The sequence below is a fragment of the Carcharodon carcharias genome, chromosome 7 (genome assembly GCF_017639515.1).
Source record: "Carcharodon carcharias isolate sCarCar2 chromosome 7, sCarCar2.pri, whole genome shotgun sequence".
Classification (NCBI taxonomy): domain Eukaryota; kingdom Metazoa; phylum Chordata; class Chondrichthyes; order Lamniformes; family Lamnidae; genus Carcharodon; species Carcharodon carcharias.
In genome coordinates, this window is record NC_054473.1 from 59,335,815 (window position 1) to 59,360,980 (window position 25,166).

The 25,166-nt window shown below is 39.8% G+C and overlaps 1 protein-coding gene across 3 annotated transcripts in view; it reads left to right on the forward strand.

Moving 5' to 3' along the window:
* ppp4r2b (protein phosphatase 4, regulatory subunit 2b) overlaps nt 1-25,166 on the forward strand; it is a 67,468-nt gene that overhangs the window by 9,839 nt on the left and 32,463 nt on the right. For 2 of the 3 annotated variants that reach the window (XM_041191365.1, XM_041191364.1), the window contains exon 3: nt 18,748-18,918. In XM_041191365.1, the coding sequence (XP_041047299.1) occupies nt 18,748-18,918 (171 nt within the window). Of the gene's footprint in view, nt 1-18,574; nt 18,656-18,747; nt 18,919-25,166 lie in introns of those variants that run through there. The other variant, XM_041191366.1, reaches the window with a different exon arrangement.

Consider the following 25,166-nt stretch of genomic DNA (forward strand, 5'->3'; position numbering starts at 1 on the left):
CCTACTTTTTAATTGCTTGGTGTTATGTTGTTGCAGTTGGTAATACTTTAATCTATTGAGTCTAAAGATTGCAGGTTGAAACCCCATTTTAGCATTTGACATTTGCTTGGTTAACATGTTGTTCTTCAAATGGAGTATTATAATGACACCTGTCTGACATTAAAGATCCCATGATACCATAAGAAAGAGCAGTGAGCAGCCTGTTTCATGGCCAAGCATTCTCTTTCAACCAAAATAAACTAGCTGTATCATAGTAAGAAATGTCATCCTTGATCTCTGACTTTGCTGGTTTCAGCCAGGACATTGGTCAAAGTGCTAGTCTGCTTCAGTGCTGCTGCACTACAGTGGAGAAAACAATGGCCTGGAACCTCACTCCTAATCACTATCCAGAAAGCCTTCAGGCAAAGTGTGTATTTTGGGTAAAGACAAGACCTGTGCTGCTAATGTCTATAAACTTTCCAAAGAGGTCAGCAACTGCTACTGTTGGTTAATTTAAGTATTTGAGTATTCTTTGTGTGTTCCTGGAAGGCAGTTAAAGGCATTGTTTGGAAATAATAAACACCTATATTCAGGTATTCCCAACTGATTACATACCTCCTGAGAGTTTCACTTTTGCAGGTGAGCAATTATACTCCTTCAATAATAGTGCTGTTTCCTTGAATCATAGAATCAGAGCTCAGGAGAAGACCCTTTGGGCTGATAGCCTTTGTGTCATTTGGCAGAGCTATCCATTTATTCCAATTTTTTTGCTTTATCCAAATAGCCTAATAAATGTTTTCCTTCAAATATTTATCCAATTCTTTTGGGTGTTAATGTTGGATCTGCTGAAAAGTTTCCTCATGTCACTTCTGGTTCATTTGTCAATTACCTTAAATCTGTGTCCCCTAATTATCAGTCCCACTGGCAGCATTCTCTCTTCCTTTACCAAAACCATTTATGATTTTGAACCCCTTTATTAAATCCCTGTTTAACATTCCCAGTTCTAAGAACAACCGAGTTTTTATAGTTTCTCCACATAACCAAGTCTCTCATCCCTGATAACATTCTGGTAAATCTCTCTACACCCTCTCTAAGGTCTTGACATCCTTCTAAAGTGTGGTGGCCAGAATTGAACACACCGCTGCAGCAGGGGTGTAACCAGTCTTTTGTCTAACGTAACTTCCTTGCTTTTGTATTCTTATCTGTCTATTTAAGTTTTTTCAGTGGTCTTCTCAATTTGCCCTTCCACCTTGAAAGAGTTGTCTACATAAATCCCAAGTGTCTCAGTCCCTGTATGTTCTTTAAAATTGTACCATTTAGTTCATATTTCCTCTCTCCATTCTTCCTACAAAAATGTATTTCTTAAAACTGTTAATTTTCGTCTGCCCGTTTTATCAACTAGTCCTCCTCAAATTCATTGCTATCCTCGTCATTGTTTGCCAAGCTTCCAAATTTGAAATTATGTTGCCCAGGTTTGCATACTTGCCTAGGTCATTAATATATTAAGAAGAGTGGTGTTCTTAATACCAACCACTATATACTTTCCCCCAGTCTAAAAAAAAATCATTCCCCCCTAATGTTTTTTGTTTGTCCCTTAGTAAATCCTGTAACCATGCTGTTACCATGCTACTACTGTGCGAGCTTTGGAATGTGCATGCGCAGACATCAACCATGATCGGGCAGCGGCAAGAGAGAAATCCAGAACAAATGGCATCCTGGGAAGCCCACACCTGGGATGCAGGGCTGATTCCAGGACAGGCCTGGAAAATCTGGGACGGTTGGCCGCCCTGTGTTGAGACCAATCATCTCGGCGCTGGGACCGTAGGGGTTCCGTAGGGTAGTGTCCTTGCTGCTTCATCAATGACCTTCCCTCTGACATCTATGTATCCATCCAATCCGTGGGCTTTAGTTTTGATGGGAAGTCAGACTCCTTTTGAAATTCCAAATACACAGCATCAACCACACTTCCCTCGCTAATCTTTTCTGTTACCACTCCAACAAACTTGATCATGTTACTCAAACATGATGCATCTTTAACAAATCTGTGCTAACTTTCATTTATTAGCCATACTTTTCCAAATGTCTTTTAGTTTTGTCCTACATTATTATCATGAAAGTTTCTCCTCCCCCAAAGTTAGGCTGATTAGCCTGAGCCTGTTGTCGCCAAATCTATCCCTTTTTTTTAAACAATAGTGCAACATTTGCAATCTTCCAGTCCTGCATCCAAAGAGATTTAGATTATGGCCTAAGCCTCCACAATTTTTACCTGAACAACCCTCAGTGACCGAAGATGCACCCAATTCAGACCAGGTGAATTTTGTATTTTTTGAGGACTGCCGACATTTGAATTACATTCCCTTTATTTTTTACCCTATCCAATATTGCTAGTGCAAGTTATTTCTTTACTGATAGCATTGATGTTTTATTTCTTTGCTGATATTTTCCTTCGAGCAATTATTGTAAGCAGCAGATGAAATGATAAATTACAGCAAATTTAGGTGACATAATATTTACATTGAGAATTATTTTATATAAGCCAGAAAAAAAGCTTTTTATAGCATTAGTGTTGTAGATATTTAATTTGACACCAATATCGCTTTGTGATTACACTGGTCCAGTAAACTATTGTTGTGTAAATAAGCCTGCCTTTTGATTGGAGTTGGGACTTTGACTATTTAGTTATTACTTTACCTGAGCATCAGTGTAAGTTCAATTTTCTACTTGCACTTTTTTTTCAGTCTTATTACTGACAACTTCGGGTACAGCATTCGTGTCCTGTGATCTGCATCCAACTGTAATAACTTGTGCTAGCTATGCCATCTTTAGACTAGGACTGAAATGAATCAGATAATCAGCATAACCCCTGCATGTGATGGAGGTCTGCAGTCTTGTGAATAGGATGTAAGGTGGATCATTCAAGATTATTTAAAGTGTATTTACTTTGTTTTTAAAAACATAAATTGTAGGTATGTTTCAGGCTCCATTGGTTCCCTTAGGTTCATTGGATGACTGGCTAGGTAAATGCTTCATGTGGCTGGCAATGGAGTTTTTTGACACCAGCAAGGTCCCAGACTCACTTCTATGTGCAGACTGCTGCAGCTTCCACCAGACGTTCACCTCAGCAGTTCACCTCCATGATGTGTTTCAAACTGCATGTTTATTTACTCAGTGCAGTCTTTGATTGTTGTGAAGAGATGGCTTATAGCGTTTCTTTAGCAATATGGTCCTGGTCTATTACTAGCTGTTTGCTTAAATGACAAGAAAATGTAGGAATTGCATGTATGAAGTTAATTTTGATATTTCTTCACTCCCACCGAGTGCAACGTGAAATGTGGCTCTCTTTAATAATTCTGCTTTATAACTCCCCCATATTGGCTATAATTTTCCTCTGTGTTTGACCAAGTAAGTGATATCTGATGACAAATGCTACTGATCATTTCTCTCAAAGTACAGATGTGTTTTTCCTGAGTTCGAGAATAAGCTGTTGCTTGGAGCTGGGTGTTGGAGTTTCGCTTTTTAAGTGTGAATGAATTCTATTTGAATGAATATGACAGTTTATGTATCAACTTACTGATGCAACAGTTGGTGAGTGCCCAAGCTTTCAATGTAACCTCAAGGGGAGGCTAAGCTGCAGTTTCCTATCTTTTTTATATTTTTTTAATCATCTTCTGTGATGGCATTGATGCAGATCTTCCGGTCAGTGGCAGATTGGGAGAACACGCTGCTGACCATATCTAAAACTGCACCATTAGCTTTTTTAACGCTGCAGCCTTAAGACTTTCAGTTCCCGTTCCAACTCAAATCCAGTGATGAGCAGACTGGGGAGGCCTACTGATGAAGCACACCTACAGAGAAGCCATGCCCCCTTTCTCATGGTGAACTGAAAACACACCCCTTGAGGCCTGCCTGCAGTTGCAGAATTTTTATATGCCCTTGCCTTGGTTAGATCCTTCCCTCCCTTCCTAATCCTGCATCCTAACAATGCTCACTCCCTGCCGCAACTCAGCCTTCCCCTTCAGTCCCTGACAATGCTCATAACCCCCACCTCACAGCTCACCCTCCCCCGCACCCCTCGGCAATGCAAGTAGGAGCAGGAGTAGGCCATTTGGCCTGTCAAGTCTGCTCCGCCATTCAAACAGATCATGGCTAGTCATTAAGATAAAAGCAAAAAACTGCGGATGCTGGAAATCCAAAACAAAAACAAAATTTCCTGGAAAAACTCAGCAGGTCTGACAGCATCTGTGGAGAGGAATACAGTTAATGCTTCGAGTCCAAATGACTCCCCAGCATCTGCGGAGAGGAATACAGTTAAAGGAGTCATTCAGACTCTAAACGTTAACTGTATTCCTCTCCACAGATGCTGTCAGACCTGAGTTTTTCCAGGTATTTTTGTTTTTGTTATGGCTGGTCATTACCTCTACACTATTTTTCCTTCCTATCCCCATATCCCTTGATGTCTTCAGTATCCATAAATCCGTCAATTTCTATTCTGAACATGCTCACCGAGCCTCCACAGCCCTCTGAGGTAGAGAATTCCAAAGATGCACCACCCTCTGAGTGAAGAAATTCCTTCTCATCTCAGTCTTAAATGGCCTACCCCTTATTCTGAGACCGTCTCTCCTGGTTCTAGACTCGCCAGCCAGGGGAAACATCCTATCTACATCTACCCTGTCTCTAAGAATCTTGTGAGTTTCAATGAGATTGCCTTTCATTCTTCGAAACTCCAGAGAATACTGGCCCCGTTTCTTCAATCTCCTCATGAGACAACGGCTACATCCCAAGGATTAGTCTGGTGAACCTACAATGCACTCCCTCTGTGGCAAGTATACCCTTCCTTAGATAAGGAGACCAAAACTGTACGCAATACTCCAGGTGGGATCTCTCCAAGGCTTTATACAATTGCAGCAAGCCATTACTACTCTGTACTCAAATCCTCTTTTGATAAAGGCCAACATACCATTTGCCTTCCTAATTGCTTGCTGCGCTTATCTGAGTTTTTAGTGACATGTGAACAAGGATACCCAGGTCCCTTTGGACATCAACACTTCCCAACATGTCACCATTCAAGAAATACTCTGCCTTTCAGTTTTTTTTCTATCAAAGCGGATAACTTCACACTTATCCACATTATGTTCCATGTGCCATGTTTTTGCCCATTGATTTAGCCTGTCCAAGTCCCCCTGAAGCCTCCCTGCATTCTCCTTAGAATTTACATTCCCACTTAGTTTTGTCATCAGCACATTTCGAAGTATTGCAATTGGTCCCCACATCTAAATTATTGCTATAGATTGTGAGCAACTGTGGACCTAGCACTGATTCATCCGGTACCCCACTAGTAACAGCCTGCCATTCTGAAAATGACCTGTTCATTCTGACCCTGTTTTCTGTCTGTTAAAATGTTCTTAATCCATAGCAGTATATTACCCCAAATCTCATGTACTCTGATTTTGTTTATTAACCTCCTGTGTGGGACCTTATCAAAAACTCTCTGAAAATCCAAATACTCCACACACACTGGCTCTCCTTTATACTACGTATACATCCTCAAATAAAACTCCCAACAGATTTTTCAAACATGATTTCCCTTTCGTAAATCCATGTTGACTCTGCCCAATCATATAATTTTTCAAGCATCTAGTTATCACATCCTATTTAATAGATTCTAACATTTTCCGTACTTCTGACATCAAACTAACAATCTGTGGTGTTCTGTTTTTTTCTCCCTCCTTTCTTAAATCGAGGAGTTACATTTGCTACTTTCCAGTCTGCAGGAAACTTTCCAGAATCCATAGAATTTTGAAAGAATTTTGACCACCAAAGCGTCCACTATCTCTACAGCCACCTCCTTCAACAATCTGGAATGTAGCTCATCTGGCCCAGGGAATTTAACGACCTTCAATTCCATTAATTTTTCGAGTACCACCTTTTTATTAATACAGATTTCATTTGGTTCCTCATTTATCACATGTCCCTTGGTTCCCTCGTATTTCCGGTAGATTTTTTTAATATCTTCCTCTGTGAAGACAGACATAAAGTAAATGTTTAGCTCCTCCATCATTTCCCTATTCTCAGTTATACTTTCTTCTGTCTCTGCCTGTAATGGGCCCACATTTTGTATTTGCTAATCTTTTCCTTTTCACATATGTAAAGCTGCTTTTACAGTCCGCTTATGTGTTTCTCACTAGCTTGCATTCATATTCTCTTATCCCTTTGGGCCTCCCCTGCATTCCTCAACAATGCTTGCCCTCCCCTCCCCCCACAGCCCCGCTTGCAGTTTCTGTCTCTCCTGCGTTCACTACTCCTCCAATCAAACTCTGCATGTTTTCCTAGTCTCAACAGGATACCTGTGCCTGCAGTTTTTCTCTCCTGAACCATACAGAAACCATAATGTAAGTAATGTTTAACGGGAGTGACCTCTCTTGAATTTTTAGCTACAGTCTTTGCTTTTTCATGAGCTATGTTTGACTTTTTTAGGATGAATTTACCTGCCACCCATGGTATTTTGAACCCTGTTTTGACAAAGATCTGCATCATCTAAGTTTTTAAAGCAGCTGTTAACATTGGCAGATATGCCAGATTGACCTTTTTTAGAATGTTGTACTTTCTCAGATGCTGTGATGCAATTTGTCACAGCTGTCAAAATGTGAGCAGCATTGTTACGGCAGGTTGTTGGATGTGGATGAGCCTGAAGCTGCTCAGTGCAATGGAAGCTCTTAGTAAAATGAGCTTTGTAGTTATTGAACACCACCCAGCCAGGGAAATGCCTCAAGGAAGTGCTGCATTATTGTAATATTGAAGGTTTAGCACAGCGTGGTGGAGGCATGCACTTTACTGAGTGTCCTCTTCATTGTTAATATTGTTTTCAGCTGTCCTCCTTCCCAGTGCTAGCGGAATTACACATATTGAACTACAAGTAAACTTATAGGCAAGGAATGGGAAGCATTCACCAAATTATTTGGCATAGAGCAAAACCAATACTTTCCCATAAAATGTCAAGGCCCTATTTGTTCAGTTAAGCACCCATTGTGAACAAATCAAGCTTAAAAAAAAGCTTGTGCAAGTGCCTGGAAAAGTCAAAATCCAGCAGTTCTGGAGAGCTGCAAGAAGAAAACTGTGACAATGGAAGTAGGTACAAAGTTGAATACGGAAGTACATTTTCAAGGATTATTAAAGCTAACAGACTTTGTTTACAAGTATATTCAAAGTGGTGAAAGAGGATATTACCTGTTAAAGATGAATACAGACAAGGCAATAATAGATATGAAGGAAATGGCTGAATTTTTAATGATTACTCCTTTGCTTCCCTGTTGCTAAGCGCTTTATCCAAAACTCGTTCAATGTATTGTTGGATCTGGAAGTTAGCACCATACTAAAGATGCTGTTCCGAGGATGCTAATTTCAAGATTCTGAGGAAGGCTGAGCATCTTTCTCATAAAACAATTTCAGGATTTTAATTAAGTTCTAGCACGATCTAAACAAATGATTTTCTTTCAAAGTAGTTGTGGATCGTAAGACAATTCCAGTTTCCTATTATCCATTGAAAAAGTTTAGAAAGGATCCGCCATTGACAAGAGATTTGGCACCATACCATTGACATTTTTGTTTTACTTACAACCTTCTTTCTTCTGAAACATTTGACGCATTGGAGTATTGTTCTATAGGTGCACAAACTTCTCTCTGTTACCAAATCTAAATATTTATTCCTAGTATTGACAGGTTGCTGGATTGTGGAAACACCTCCGAAGTCCACGACCCCTACTAGAAGGACAATGGCATGGGAACACCACCACTTGGAAGTTCCCCTCCAAGCCACTCACCATCCTGACTTGGAAATATATCGCTGTTCCTTCACTGTCGCTGGGTCAAAATCCTGGAACTCCCTCCCTAACAGCACTGTGGGTGTACCTACACCACATGGACCGCAGCAGTTCAAGAAGGCAGCTCACCATCACCTTCTCAAGGGCAATTAGGGATGGGCAATAAATGCTGGCCTGGCAAGTGATGCCCACAGCCCAAGAACAAATAAAAAAATTGAGATCAATCTTGGTTTTCATGGACATCCACTGAAGCAAGTTCCCACCACAATTCCTCACGTAATGGTCAGGAGTATGAACTGGGGCTAATTGGATTTCTCCTATCTCAGTGGCATTGAGTCCTGTTCTCATGACCCAGTTGCAACTTTGGTTGAGATCAGCTAAGTGAATACAGGCTGTATCTGGACCACACCAAATCGTGCATTATGTCACCGGAAAACTTAAACTAATACCTGAATTAGCCAGTGATATAAGTATTTTCTGGACGTTTGCATCTCAAGTGTGTGCTTCTAAGCTTGCTTTGCTAATGTTGAGCAAATCCTTATTTTTAATTTGCACCCCCCACCCTGTGCCTGAGTTTTTGGGACCCCCCCCCACCAAAGCAGCATATGTTGATGAGCTACTGGGTGTGCAAGAGCAACAGTACTTTGTTTTGATCTCAATGGAGAGGTGTTTCGTCAACAGGAAATTTAATTTTCAGAGCGAAATTTGAAACTTTCGCATGTAGGAGTGCAGCTGTTAATTGCTCTGACTTATGTGCATAATATGGTAACTTGAATCTAGATAGCTTTTTTTCCTTAAGCATTCTGTTGACAGTTGGTTTTGAAATTTGTTGAAATGAGTTTTTTTTTACGATTTTAAGGAGCTCGATCCTCAACTAATTTTTACCTCTTCCTGGTGAGGTAATTGAACATTTTAATTCTGAAATGAATCACAATTAACCTCAACTGTTGAACTTGATACGTGAAAAATGCTGAGATTGTGAGATGAATTCAGATGTTCTAAATATAGCATTGTAAAATAGTAAAGACGAGAAAATGCTACAAATACTCGGGTAAGGGAGCACCTGTAGAGAGAAAATAGTTTCATGTTTGTGACCTTTCATCAGAATAGTAAAATGGTGTTACCTTTTCACCCATGACTGAAGGAGAGTCTTAAGTTTGAGTTCCGTTCCTAGGCAAATGAAAATTAGGTATGAAAAACGATTATGCATGAGGAATATTAGACAAAGGATACGTGGCATATGATACAAGACCAACTTCAATGTTTCCATTTTTATGTTTCTCAACCTCTCACTGTTTCTTGTTATCTGTCACTCTCAATGCTTCTCTTAACTATGCTGTTGCTGTCTTTCCATTGATCTATATTTCTGAATATCCAAGTAGAAGCTGAAGGCATGGATAATTATTATAGCAGTAGTGAGGAGGGTATTTGAATAGAGGTGATTGATCTTTTAAATTTCGAAATCAGCAGTCTTAGCAATTGACTGTTGGGTTTTCAGCTTTGCTCAGATTGAGCAGGATGTTGTTCAACTTGAGCAAATACCTTGGGGAGAGGACTCATTTTATTATTCTCCATAGGAAAAACTGTTTCAAAAGATATGTCTTTTTCAAAAAGGCTGCTGCCTCAAACTCCGGTTCTCAAACTTTTTCATTTGCAGACCACCTGGGTGGGGCAAAAGACCTCACAGACCACCTACTGGTCCTATCCACCCACTTTAATTTGCCACTGCAAGTGAACTTATCAGAGTTAATGGAAACCATAGCCATTTCACTGCTTTTTTACTTTGCTACGAAATGTAATAAATTTGCATTTTTTAATTCAATGTAAGTAAATTAATTCAAGCCAGAAGCAAAAGTATAGACAATTTCCCATATGTCAGGTGTTTCCCAGATAAATTCACATTCAGTGGGAAAACACTCTCAAAAGTTACCTCGCATGCAAAACTATTGCTTGTACATCCTGGTTAGTACCAAGCATTGTGACACAATCTGCTTTGTTGTGTATTGCCCTGAATAAGACAAATGCTTGCTCAACTGCAGGCAGCCATTATTATACTGACTGCATTGAGATCTCCCCAATGGAGGGGGCAGTAGAGAGGGCAATATAATAAAATGCTCAGATTTTGCAAAATATTACATGCTGTAAACTCTGAAAGCTTCACTGGGATATTTGTTTTTATGATGTAGATTAGTATTTTTACAACCTTAGTGTTGGGGTTGTAACTATTGTCCCAATTTCTCAAGAACATTGACACTACCCAAAGGAGAACAGTGCTAACAAATATAGAACATAATAACAAATGGGCAGCAGACTGATGACTTCCAGGATTCCATCAGGATCCTATCTCAGACCTCCTTCAGGCTCAGAGATTCTCAGATGAAAACCAGTGATTTCAAGTAAATTAGAGCTGTGAGTTAGAAGCTATGATTTGGAATATTTTGGGTTTAAATTTTCTTTGCACTAGGCACAGAACTAAGATGTAAAAATGCTATAATCACTGAGAAAATTCAGTAATCCAAAGTTGACTTTTTTTTAAACTTGCTACATAATTCTTCCCTTTTGAGCACAAAATCCATTGTTCTTTTAAGTTTCTATCAAGTGTCATACCCTTGTGCCTTCTGCAAGCCAGTTTGTAAGTTTTTGGCCATTCCAGTGTTTTTTTTGTGTCTCAATATATCCAGAATATAGTTCCCCTCTCAAAGGCACCCTGCTCAGTAGTGGGAACTATCCTCCAAAATAACCTACTTTGGCTTTATTTTGGGCCTGAGACTCTGGCACAAGGATATCATATAACTTAAGTAACAAACCTTAAATGTAGTTCTTTGGTTCTTCCTGCTGTTGTTACCTGTGCCAAATCCTCGTGGTTGAGACATTTGCATCTTAATTTAGAGGCATTTTAATGCTCCTCCAAACCCCGCCCTCCCACCTAACCCCTCCTACCTCAGCACTTCCCTATTTAGGGAATATTTAGGTCTACTCGTGTTTACTTGTATTGGGTTCAGGATATTGAGTGGTCTTTATCCTATTTTGGATCAAGTAATAGACTCAGTTTCTAAGCTGGAAAAGTCCAAGTGTTTTCTTACCTTCCCACATAACACCAAGATGTGTCTTGACCTATAGAGTTCTAAGGAAATCAAATTTTCTTGTTGTAATTTTGCCTTTAGTCATTTTTTCAGTTTATTTTTCATGTAATAAGTGACCAGTAGAGAGTCCGTCCTTTTGGCCTTTTCCAGGGATCCCTGGGTCAGCATATGTTGACATGCAATAAATACTGCCCCTCTTTGAAGCATGATTCCTGCAGTTCTTGGATAATTGGTAAGTTTAAACTGGCAGTTTAAACAATTGACATTGATATGATTGCTAACATATCAGAAGCATTCAGGACAGTTATTGCAAGAAATTGATTTGTGAGAACTTGCCATAATTTCCTTTCACCTGGCGTTTCATTTAATATGTATGTCACGATACAACTTTGGATTGGGCTATAGAAATACTTATTGCAACATTTGATACCAATCATTTGGCACAACCAACCCATGTCAGCGTGGGCTTAAGAATTAACTGTATCCCTGATTTTGGGATCATTTGAAAATATTGACATAACTTCTACAGGTCTATATTTCCAATCATTGTTGGAATGAACCCACTTCTAAACATTAGCTCATTAACTCCTACATTGTTTCACCCCCTTCTAAGCAAAACCTTGTCACTTCCCTACCGAACTGAGTTGCTGCATCTGTATTGTGAGCTACTGCCATGCAGACTGTGCTTCTGTTTTTTTTCAGTAATCAAATCTTATTTGCTATTCGTCTTTTGAATAAGAATGGGATTCCACATCTGGCTGTCTAGAAATATCACTTGATTACAAAAAGGAGGTAACTGTCTCCTACAAATGCTGTTATGATGCTCTTAGAGGCCGATGACTTTTAAAAAGAGATTCAAATTCCCACTGTCCAACTTAAAGGATTCGCCCAACATGATTTCAAGTTTTGAAACTTTTACAACAACGAACTAAAATCAACATTGGTTAAAATTACTTAGTAGGCAACTAATATTCTTTAACTGCAGAAAAGGCACCCCTTATTAGCATTTTAACACACTTGAAAACCTCATATTGCATTTATATGTTACTACGCACACTCTGCAGAGTTGCAGCCTTTACAGGAAACACTCCAGAGTCACTCCCAGCTTCCAATGGGCTCGCTTCACTCTGTTTTCCTGAGTCGTAATGTTCCAGTGACTGTCGAAGGTCCTTTTTCTCAATCTTCTAAGAAATTTCGAACTGAACTCCAGCAGCACAGTTCACTCTGATTCCTTTCCCTGGCCACATCAGGATGGATCTTCTAGTCGTCTTAAATTTCCATTTATTCCGCCTCTTTGAGAGAATCTTTCCACCTGACTTCTGTCTGGTAGCTAACAGCGCAAGCAGCTTTTTTTCCTTCTGCTGAATGCAGCGGCTCTCCGTGTCTCTCCATCCAGAATTCTGTCTTTGCACAACAGCCCCCCCGCCCCGCCCCAACCTCCTCCCAACCCATCTCTATGTCCAGGGTTTTTCAATCGGCCTACCTGGGAGTATGTATGTCTACACAAAGCAAGAACAGCTTTTCTTTGCGTTAAGTGTGAAATATGGCACTTGAATTTCAGTAAGTCTTGACCTGGGCCCCCTATCCTCATGGTAAGCGCCACCTGACCTGTTGCTGAGAAGAGTCTAAGGCAACTCCGCACCATCCCCCTTTTCCAGGGTGTCCTGTTTTACTTCAAACTAAAAGAGTGCACCACATAACCATCTTATAAAACCTTAAATTTGTAACTTTATCTTTAAATTTAGTTTTGAATTTAGATAGGGCTGATCTCATCATAGCAAATTACAATGAGAAAACACTCGAGTGCAGCTTTGGAAGGGAGTGGCAGGATAATAGCAGAAGCAGGCAGTCTAGTTCTGTTTAGCTTTGCTGCTAATTCAGACCTTGGAACTTGCCAATATCAAACGGCAGGAATGCAGTCATTTGAAATAAATAAAAGCCACCAGACGTGAGGGTTTTGTTTGAAATTGATTAAATCTGTTATTGTAAACAGCAGCTGCAGAAACCTTTTTGAAGACTACAGCTAAGTGTTGTGCAAAAAGTGTATTAAAATGGTAACTTCAGTGAAAGTGCATCAATCTGATTTTTTAGGAAAATTTTAAAAACACACCAGTTCTCAGTGTCTTTCCCGAATGAAAATACAGCTGCATTTTCTGTCATGAACCTGTGGCATGGCATACTGATATTTATCAAGGAATTATGGAGGTGTTTTGATCAACCTTGCTTTCCTTCCAAATGGCAGAATTCTACTCCCAGTAGCACGGTGCAACAAGCCAGAAATAAACTGGAACAGCAAGGAAGCTTTAATTAACTGGAACCTTGCAAAACATCAATTTACAGACTTCAGCTGCGTCAGTGCCATATAATTTTAAAAGTGCTGGAATTATATTGCTATTTTTCATGTATTTATTTCTCTGCAGCATTTTGACAACTGCATGAATTACGTGTTTCATGAGTTAATGGACAACTTACAAATTTATGGTTTTAATTTTATATGTAAGAGTTGTTACGCAGGATGAATTGCTGGGAGATTTTTGTTTACATTGAAACTACACCATCTTGTTTAATTGTGCCTTTGCATTTGTATTAGATTGATCTCATTCTGGAATTGTACAACAGAATGAACTTTGGAGTTTGAATGCAAGCGCTGGAGGCTTACTGGCATGCAAACTATCGCCCGACTTTTTATCCTGTTAACAAATGAGCAGGTGGTCAAGCTAATATCCCCAGCAGTTGGTTCACCTTTGTTAGCATCTGTTATCTTTGTATCTTCATGGGTAATCACCTGTAATGAGTCTGCTTCAGCAGAATCTGTGCTGACTGGATCTCCTATTTGTTGGCGCAAGCTTTCAGTATGATTTGCCAGTTCCTTGTTCAGACAGCCCAGCTGAGATAAGGAACTGGGCTACTCTAATTTTTTTGTACCAGTAACTGCATTGAGTGATGGGAGAACCCAATAATTAATGTAAATAGCTATACAAATACAGTTTGTATGAGATTTTGTATAGTACTTTTTACAGTTCAAACCTTAGCATTAAGAAATCTAAACTAATTACATGTACCTTTTTATTAGCATTTTCAGCCATTTGCTTAATAAAAACAGCTCTTAATCCATCATTTGAGGAAATCCTGTGGTGCTCTTGCTTCCTAATGTACACAAGAATAGATTTTAAATGTAACAGGGCCATAGGGCTGGCATAATTGGACCAGGGGCAAGGTGATTCAGTCCCCATTTTAAAATCAAACCATCTGCTCATGTTATACAGTACTTTGATTTGGTGGTATTCATAGCAAAATTTGGCACAAACTTGAATTAGTTGGAAATTTGGAGTTTCTCTATACTATGAGCAGAAGAGTGGTGGGGCAATTGGAGTACAATGGTCAATTGCTGCTGTGTCAATATTTATGGAAGGGTGTAAGTACAGCATGGCATGTTTATGTAAGCAGTTGCTGTTATCAGTTTAACCATAGGAATTTATAATGGGAGGAGAAATGATAAATGTCAAGCAAAGCAAAAAGACATTAATTTGTAGAATAGAGTGTGAATGCAGACAAGATCTTTTAATAAAGTTGACATGCCAGATTACTTGAAAAGATAAAAAGTTTTTGTCTTGAAAAGATTGTTTGTTGTTTCTCAGACCACTCTTAAGAGTACCGCTCTTTTAAAAACGATTGCAAAGCAGCATGTCAATTGAGTGGCAAACAAAAGTGTTTGATTACATTTTGAGTTCAAAATATTTAGGTTGGATTTATGTATGTGCTAAACTGAGAATTCCACAGGAATTCTTCAGTTTGATCTTTGTTTTAATTGTAGTATGGCGCTTGCAGACGAGACCTTAATAAGGGTTTTTTTAATTTACAGAATGGGGCATTGCGAGAGCAAGATCAGCATTTATTGCCCATCCCTAATTGCCCTTGCAAAGGTGGTGATGGATCATCATCTTCAACTGCTGCAGTCCATGTGGGGAAGCTACTCCCACAGTGCTGTTAGGGGAGGAGTTCAAGGATTTTGACTCCACAATGATTAAATGCTGATTTATTTTCAAGTCAGGATGGTGTGAACTTGGAGGGGAATTGCAAATTGTGGTATTCCCATGCACCTGCTGTCCTCGTCTATCCAGGCAGTGGAGGTCATGTGATTGTGAGGCGGTGCCAAAGAAGCCATCATGAGTTGCTGCTGTGCATCTTATCAATGGTACACACCAGCCGCAGTGCACCTATGGTGGATGGGATACCAATTGAGTGAGTTGCTTTTTCCTGGACGGTGTCAAACTTCTTGAGTGTTGTGGGAACTGCATTCACCCAGGCATTTGGGGAGTATTCCATCACACTCCTGACTTGTGCCTTGTTGATAGAACCATAGAAAAGTTACAGCACAGAAGGAGGCCATTCAGCCCATCTTGTCCATGCCAACCCAAGGACACCCAGGTGCCCTTTCTAATTCCACCTTCCTGCACCCATAGCCCTACAACACTTAAGGTGTGGATCCAGGTACTTTTTAAAAGAGTTTAGAGTTTCTGCCTCGACCACCAACTTGGGCAGTGAATTCCAGCCACCCACTACCCTCTGCATTATAAAGTTCTTCCTCATGTCCCACCTACACCTTCTGCCACTTATCTTGAACCTATATCCCCTGGTTCTAGAATTATCTGCCAAGGGAAACAATTTTATCCTGTCCACTCTATCCATTCCCCTCATAACTTTGTACACCTCAATCAAGTCACCTCTCAGCCTTCTCTGTTCTAAGGAAAATAACTCCAACCTATCCAATATCTCCTTGTAGCTACACTCTTCTAACCCTGGCAACATTCTTGTAAACCTCCTCTGCATTCTCTCCAGAGCTATTACGTCCTTCCTGTAATGTGACCAGAACTGCACACAATACTCCAGCTGTGGCCTCACCAGTGTTTTATACAATTCCAACATTATATCCTTACTTTTATATTCTATACCTCTGCCAGTGAAGGAGAGCATTCCATTTGCCTTCTTTACAACCTTGTCTACTTGAACTGCTGCCTTCAGAGACCTGTGTACTTGTACGCCAAGATCTCTCACTTCATCTACCCCTCTTAGTATATTCCCATTTATTGTGTAATCCCTGTAACTGTTTGACCTCCCTAAATGTATGACCTCACACTTCTCTATGGTGGTCTTTGGGGAATCAGAAGGTCAGTCATTTGCCACAGAATATTCTATCTCTCACCCCCCTCTTGTAGTGTGAGGAACCCATTTTTGGAAAATTGGAAGGACATTGAATTTTGGACACTCCCTCCTGAGTTGGTTTTTAAATGTCTACAAGTTTAATTCTGGACTGTGAATTATGCCATTTTTTTTTCAAGAAACCACAGGTCAACAGCTAGATGTCCAGTGAGGACACCTGATGAGAGAGTTACTTTGTGTATCTAAGTTAAAGTAAGACCTGCTGTTGCCAGGCTTGACGCTCTTGCTGATTGGTTGAAAACACCTGGCCTGACAAGTATTCTCTGAGCATTTTATTCTTTTTGAACTCCGAGTCAGAGTGTGCGCGTGCGCGCCTTGGAGGCAGGCTGCAAAAGAAAAACTCTCTCTCCCACTCTCCCTCTCTCACTCACTTTCTCTCCCTCTCCCCCTTGTTTGACATGCAGCCCGGAGTGGGTTACCCTTCAGTCAGAAAATTCTCATCAGAATAACTCGCCTGTGTTTTGAAAGTCTGCAAGTTGTGACAAGCGAGAGTTATCAAAGACAGTGTGTCACCAAGGATCCATCTGAAAGGACTTCCAGATCTACTGTGACCAGAATTTTGTCGGATCAACAGAATCGTGACCCTTTTCAAACTTTATCCTTTTAAAAAACATTCCCATACTCCAGCCTCTGCAGAGACCGTGTTTGTTTTGTCCTGTTTTGTGTTTGTGTTTGTGTGTGCGTGTATGGGTGTTGGTGTATCTGTGTTTTTAAAAAAAAATCGTTACACTTACAAATTACAAATTGTATGTTAATGAGCTTTGCAACTTGTTTTTAAAAAATGTTTTATAATAAATCAATTATTTTGTATTTATTGAAGCAAGCCTGGTTAAAGTCTTTTTACGCTGGGTATAGCCGTATCAAAAGTAAACAATTGGCCATTTTGGTGAGTGAATTAAACATTTTGACTATTGTTGCAACCGTGGAGAAATGGGGCTAGAATTAACTGCGCACTCCACCCATCATAGTCAATAAAAGTAGCCACAGTATTTATATGGCTGCCCCAGTTAAGTTTCTGGTTAGTGGTAACCCCCTAGGGTGGTGATGGAGGATTCAACAATGGTAATACCATTGAATGTAAAGAGGAGATGATTAGGCTATCCTGTTGGACATGGCCATTGCCTTGCACTTGTGTGGTGAAAATGTCACTTGCCACTTCTTCACCTACACCTGAATGTTGCTTCTATGCATGAGCTGCGTCAATATCTGAGGAATTGCAAATGAAATTGAGCACCGTGCAATCATGGGCAAACATCCCAATATCTGATCTTGGGATAATAGGAAAGTCATTGATAAAGCAGCTGAAGATGATTGGGCTGAGAACATTGTGTCTGAAAATATTGGCACCAACAGCTGCAACAGTCTTCCTTTGAGCTAGCTCTGACTCCAGCTAGTGGAGAGTTTTCCCCTTGATTCCCATTGACCTCAGTTGTACTAGTCCTCCTTGTTGCTCCATTCAGTCAAATACTGGCTTGATGCTTGGTGTTGCTTTTGGCATGCTTTCCTGCACTCCTCATTGAACCAGGGTTGGCACCCTGCCTTGATAATTGCAGAGTAAGGGATATGCAGGACCATGAGGATATAGATTGTGGTGGAAAATAGTTCTCTTTTTGCCCATAGTTCATGGATACGCATTTTTTGAACTGCTAGATTTGTTCTAAGCTATCCTGTTGTTTAGCATGTTAGTAGTGCCACACAACATGATGGACTTTGTCCTCAGTGTGAAGATGGGACTTCATTTCTACAAGGTGATATTGCGAAAGCTGTTGTGGACAGGTGCATCTGTGACGAACAGACTAATGAAGATAAGGGGAGGTCAAGTAGGTTTCACCCTTGTGTTGGTTCTCTCATCACTCATAGAAGGCCCAGTCTGGCAGTATTCGACGTGCTCATTCACTAGCTGTATTACCGAGCTCCTGGTGATGGACGTTGAAGCCTTCTACATTCTGTGCCCTTGCTAGTGCTTCTTCCAAGTGACGTTGAACATGGTAGCAATCAGCAGGGGGTTTCCTTATGGCATGCGACTTGATGTGCTCAGGAATTGATGTTGGAAAATCCCAGGGTCCTTGATGGGTCGCTTATCCAGAGGTGGTAATGGGCCATTGGCTGAGGGGTATGATTCTGTGACTGTGACTATATGTGATAAGTTTTAGCACAAATCCCCAGATTTTGGTAATAAGTTTGCACAATTGGCTAGGCTGGGTGTTGGGTATTCCATCAGGTTTTATTAATGTTTCATAGTGGTTTGATATAACTTGAGTAGCTTGCAAGGATGTTTCAATGGGCAGTTAAGAGTCAGTGTGGGTCTGGAGTCACATCTAGGCCAGACTGGATAAGGGTGGCAGATTTTCTTCTGTAAAGAACATGAGTGAACCAGATCAGCCTTTACGACAATCCAGGTGTTTCATGCTCAGTGCTTTTTATTCCAGATTTATTTACTTAACTGAATTTAAATTTCCCCAGCCTCTGTGGTGGGGTTTGAACTCTTGCCTCCGGATCATTAGTCCAGGCCTCTAGATTACTGGCCCACTATAGCCTTCGAGAGTATGTCTGAAGGTATTCTGTTGTCTGGTCTGATTTAAGATATTATTCTTAATCTAGCCATTACATTTTTTGTACACTAATTTATCCCTGGGTTGTAATTTCAGGATTCCTTGGTCACAGTTTAAAAGCTACTTTGTATACAAATTGGAAAAAGTAATGGATGACTTCAGAGCCTCAGCCCCTGAACCCAGAGCTCCGCCCAATCCAAATGTGGAATATGTTCCTTATGAAGAAATGAAGAACCGAATTCTTAAAATCGTTAATGGGTTTACGGGGTAAGTTGATCACTTTGATGTTTTTTTAAAAATCCGCTGTTAATTCATGTTGCAGTTAAAAAATAGAAACAATTAAAAGTTGTAGAAATACTTGCCTACCAGTCAGTTATGCTACCAATTTAGTTAATTCAAAAGTACTATTATTTGTGATTCCTTCACGTAAGTAATCTCTGTACCCAAATTAATTTTCAGGGGCTTTTTTCAATTGTGTAATTACTTTTACTAAAATAGCTAGATGCTACTTTAAAATTTATTGTATTTTTTCTTTTATTGTACGTCCATAGAACAGACTGCTGAAGGTAACCAATTTTTAGGCATTAAAGTCTGCCAAGTTTTGTTGAACATCTTTTGCTCTTATAAAAGTACAACTGATGGTCACTGCTTCCTATTGGTTCACAACTCCACTCTAAGAACTGTCTTGTTAATATTGTAGATAATTTGAGTAGCAGTTCAGCAGACTTGAAAACAGCTCTGCCTATGTAAATGGTGCATTTGTTTTCCAATTGCTGTAATTTCCTTACTGTGATAACATGTTTTGTCTTTTGTCAAATCAGAAACTACTAGAAATGAACAGCTGGCATTATGAGGAAAGACTTGAGTTATTAGGGCTATTTTCACTGAATCAGTAAATGCTGAGAAGATTGAGGATTTTCAAATTATCAACGGTTTTCACAGGGTCATTAGGGAGAGACTTCAGTGTAGTTAGTATTTAAATTATTAGCTGGTTGAGAGAGGTTGTAGATAGAGTTGTTGGTGCATGGAATGCTGTGTCAAAGGGAATAGTTGAGGCAAAAACTATTAAATTGTAAGAAAAGTGGGTAAATATTTGAAACATGGGAAGATAAAGAGATATGGGGAGAGTATGTGGCTTTTGGATCAATTTTGGCTTACAAGTATACATGCAAAGGGCAAAATTGCCTGACTTCTGAGAGGTAAAACTTGAATGTTCTCTGAAACATTTATTTTACTGTTCTAAAAATATCTGAGTTGAAATGAAGTTAACATTTTTAACATTTGAAATAAGAGACCAGAACTCAGCTATCTGCAAGACAGGTCAGGTTGTTCTTTAAATTAATAAGAATAGAAATCATGCTTTGGAGTGTGGGAAAGCACAGAGTGCTTTGAGAAGAGTACTTCGTGAACCGGGTGCTAACTCGGGAATTTGGTGCAAGTGCGATCTCTCTGGTAAGTATTTCTCGATGTAATTTAGTTTAATGGATAGAATCTAATTTAGAACTTACAAACTACAAGCTGGCTATGATACCTAGTTAACAAAAACAGCCTGGCAGTTATGTCAATCAGCTGAAGGTTGTTGCCTAAATAAGTGTTAATTAATGTAGCAGGAAGCTGACTTAGCAGTTGTAACTTGGGTGAGAGTCATAAACTCTCCATATAAGGTAGGCAGCATTTACTACTGACATTGGGAAGCACAGAGTGTTTTGAGAACAGAGTGTTAAGTTGGGAATTTGGTACGTGAAAATTTGATGGAGAAGGAGGTGTTGTTTTCTGTTTCGTTTTTCTCCAGTAGCTGGTGAGTATGTTTTATCTCCAAGCTAGGAGACTATAACTTGCTGTTACTTTTGCTAACTAATTTAGTTGTGATCAAATAAACTAGTAGGATTAAACAAGAATTGCAGGTCAGGTGGTGTGCCATGATTGCAACATGAGAGTTTGTGGACTGCATTGCAGACCTGGACAACCATATCTATGGTAAGTGTCTGCAGATTTGAAATACTTTGGTTCAGAGTTGCCGGGCTAAAGTTTCAGCTGCAGGCACTGCAGGGCATGAGAGAGAAGGGAAGTTACCCAGACACTTGTTCCTCAAAGCAGTCACACCCCTTAGATTAAGTGGAACTTTAGGGTTGCTCAGGGACATGGGGGTGTGACTGCATTTCTGACAGGTTTGGCGATCCAGCATATAGTGATGGAGGAATTTCAGCCCTTGACAGGTCTAAGGTTCTTGCTGCCTGCATGGATGAGAATAAGGAATGTATGTTGGGTTAGCAAACTGACCATGTCATCATGGTACAGGATGCCATTCAAGTTGGTGAGTGAAAAGGAATGTGGCAGTAATAGGAGACATTATAGTCAGAAGGGATAGATACCGTTCTGTGCAGCAAACGACCAGGAATTCTAACAGTTGTGTTTCCTGCCTGGTGCCAGGATGAAGGACATCTCTTCATGGCTGGAGATGAATTTGGATTGGGATAGAGAGGATCCAGTTATGGTCCGGTTGTTGTTGTCTGTGTAGTGAGAGAAATGAATGTTATTTTAAAAATATTTTTAGGGAATATTGTGTTATTCTGTGAAGGTGGCTGTGTGTGCAAATGATTTAATTAAACTGGACAGAGCTTACTGGGAGACAGGTTGTCTGGGGTATTTAAAACATGAAAAATATAGAGGCATTAGGTTTGAGATGCAAGTAAATAGGTTAAATCTAACATTTGCATTTTTAGATAAGTTAAGAGTTTGTTTGAAAATCGAAGGGAAGTCAGAGGTGATAAGAAATGTGTTTGCATCTTGAAAAATTTTCATAGGTAAATAGAAACGGGGATATTATGTTTTATTGACCCGAAAGCAAAGACAGAATACGAGACATGACAGCTTCTATATTCAGAAGGATTTGAGTTTCAAAGAGGTGTGAGAACAATGGAACCTGAGATGAAAGGTGGAAAAAGGTACTTTAGAGTTACTATGGAAAGCTTAAGGTACCTGTGAGATGTAGCTGTTAGCTGGTCCTGAGCTGGGAACTGCTGGAGCGGATAGCTCTGGACTGGGAGAAGATGCAGTTTGAATTCAGCCATCTTGTAGAGCCAGAAAAGTCCAGGGTTGCAACAAGTAGTTTTGTTCTGAAGCATATTCCACAGCAGAGTGGAAGAGAGTTAGAGGTCATGTGGTATTTCTTAATTGAAGCTACAGCAGTTTGCCTTAGGTAATATTACTGGATTTTTATAGCTAAACATCTGTAAGGGAGTGTTGTCTGGAAGGTGTTTACCTATGTGTCTCTTGGGGGAATGTTTTGTAAGACTAACTTTAATTATGCAACTGTAATCTTGTGTGTTCAAGTTTTCCTTTATTCATGTTAATAAAACTTTTACTTTTTTTAAAATCCCAAAAATGTTACTGGACTAATTGCTGCTGAGATCAGTACGTCATCGTCTTGTTTCCAGAATACAACAAAAGGGTACGACCTGTAAGCCAAGTTTCTCTGTGGGATTTAATTTGTGCAGCAATTAACATCGGCTGTGGTCATAACAGTAGGAACCAAAGGCATAGTTGGTACTAGGAATTATGTTCTGCTGAGAGTTTGAGTCCAGTGTAAATTAAAATGCAGAACCTCAAAGCTAATAATCTCTGGATTGTTACCTGAACCATGTGCCAAGGGGACATAGGGTCAAGCAGATTAGAGAATTTAAAGGCTTGGTGTGGGAAGAAGGGGTCTCGATTCAACAGCGTTCATAAAAGGAGGGCATTCCATTTAGATGGACTCCAGTGAAGCCTAGCTGGGATCAGTGTCCTAGTGAATTGTGTAAACAGGGCTGTGGCTTTAAACAATAAGAGGTTGGGAGGAGCATTTAATTGAAGGGAACTTTTGAAATCTGAAGAGAACAATCAAGGTAATAGAGCAGTACAGTCATTTGGGTAAAGATAGGCAGAGTGGAACAGGAGGGGATAGTGCATCCGCAGTGAATATGGTCCACGAAAATAATAGTGATTTAAAAACAAGACAGGGTTTTTATTTGGTTGTGCAAAACATTTGCAGTGAGAGAGATAAACTAGTGGCACAAATAGAGAGAAATGGTTTAGATGTAATTGCTATTACAGAGACATAGTTATAGGGTGACCAAGGTTGGGAAATAGATTTTCCAGGGTACACAGTATTTTGAATAGACAGTCAGAATGGAAGAGGAGGAGCAGCCCTGGTAGTAAAGGATTATATAAGAACAGTAGTGAGAAAGGATCTTGGCTCAGAAGATCAGGAAATAGAATTAGTATGGATGGTGCTTAGGAACAACTAAGGTCACATACAGTATAAACTTTTGTTTTCCCCTTATATTGGTATTCTTGTGAAGTTTCCTGATGAGTGCAAGACAAAAAGCTTAGATATGTCTTTTTTTTTTTCAGCAATACTCAAGTTCTGTACTGTTATGATATGGCAGGTGATATTTGCGAGGTTAGACAAATCCACAAGGGAAACTTGGTCATGCTGTTTCAACAATTTTGTAATTTGTATTTATTACAGAAATGTTTGTGCATTGAATTCAGAAGTAATGAGTCCACTAACACCTTTAGAGATTTTAAATATTAAATTAAAACATTTCTTAGCAAAAGAAAATAATTAAAATGCGTACACAAGATTACAGTGACACCATTGCTTAATATTATAATAGATCCCAAAATTCCGAATTAACCTGATTCCCAACTACACACCCCCTCTAAGGTAACAGTCCAAAATAGATTTTAAATGTAGAGGGGCAATCCAGCAAAGTTCCCACACCACCCATTTGACAGTGGAATTCCAAAGGCTTTTTAACACAACTTTTTGGTTACTGGAACAGCAGATTTCTGCGAAGTGGCTAGAGGCTGTTACACCATGTGAAACAGACTTGGGGCATCTTTTAGATCTTACACAGCCACCCCAATACAACCTTCCATCCTTTTTTTTAACATACTTCCTCTTTACGATGAAGGTTGAGAGGGGACCTGATAGAGGTGTATGAGATTAGGAGGGGCATAGATAGGGTAGGGGTGTAAAGGAAGGCACTTTTTCCATTAGCAGAGAGGTCAGTAACCAGGGAGCATAGATTTAAAGTAAGAGGTAGAAGGCTAAAAGGGGAGTTGAGGAGAATTTTTTTCACCCAAAGGGTAGTGGGAATCTGGAACTCTCTGCCTGAAAGGTTGGTTGAATCAGAAACTTGTAACATTTAAGAAGTATTTAGCTGTTCACCTGCATTTCCTTAACCTTCAGAGTAATGAGCCAAGCACTGGAAAATAGCATTAGTGTAGTCAGATCTTTGAATGGCGTGAACATGATGGGCTGAATGGCCTCCTGTGCTGTAGACGTCTGTGTCTATAATCTGTAAATCCCATTGTTCTCTTGTGTCTTTGGAATTTACTTTTACCATAATATAAAAATCATTCATGTTGTCAATATGGCCTTTTCACACTGTATCACAACAGAAGGAGGCCTTACGGCCCACCGAGCCTGAACTGGCTCTCTGAAAGAGCATTCCACCTAGTCCCACTCCCCTGCCTTATCCCCATAATCTTGTACATGTTCTCTCTTTTCAGGTAGCAATCCAATTCCCTTTAGAATATCTCGGTCGAGCCTGCCTCCCCCTCCCTTTCAGGAAGTTTGTTCCAGACTCCAATTACTTGGAGTAATTAATGAATTAACTAACTCCAATTACAATTACTCAAATTACCTGAGGAAGAGTTGTAAGATGACATCTTCAAACATACCATACTAGATAAAGCTACAAATGGAGGAGAAATAGAGAGATCTGATGAAAGAATAGACCAAAGTACAGAAAGGAAACTGTTAAAAGGAACAGGCAAGTAAATAGGTTTAAGGAACAGTCAGTAATATTATGCTGTGCGAAAAAGAAATAGACTGGCGGAAGAAGAAATACACAAACCAACATTTAAATTAAATTGATCACTTTGATAATTATAGCTTACAAAGGTCAATCTAGATCACGGTCTTAGGAACTGTATAAGGAGATGAATGCACTTTGTCTGATCCAGCTAGTTCCACTGTAAAGGAGGTCAACAGCGATGCAAGTGCCTTGGGGATTTGTGTTGAAATGAACAGGAGGAGGTGCTGTGCTACGTTGGTGCATTCTGGGAATGGTACGCTCTTTATTTTGGAGATTAGCCCATCCTCCTCGTGCTCCTTTTTGGAAAAATAAACGTAATAACCTTGCCCTATTTACCCTGTCAGTTGTAAAACTTTATCATGCTCTGTTGAAAACCAAATACCTCTCCACTTATCTTAAAGTGCAAATTTCATTCACACCCTATCTGCTGAGACTTTTACCCTAGCTTACTCATTAGCATTTCAGATACCCATTTTACACCTCACTTTTTTTTTGGTAATTTCAGCCTTGCAGTCTATCCGACTCTAATTCAATTAAATCAGCCATACAGAACCATCCCCACATGCATGGGGGCGCACACAAGCATAAGCCTACTTTACAATACCCCACAATAATATGAAAAGTATAGTAGTTTTGTGGCAACCACCT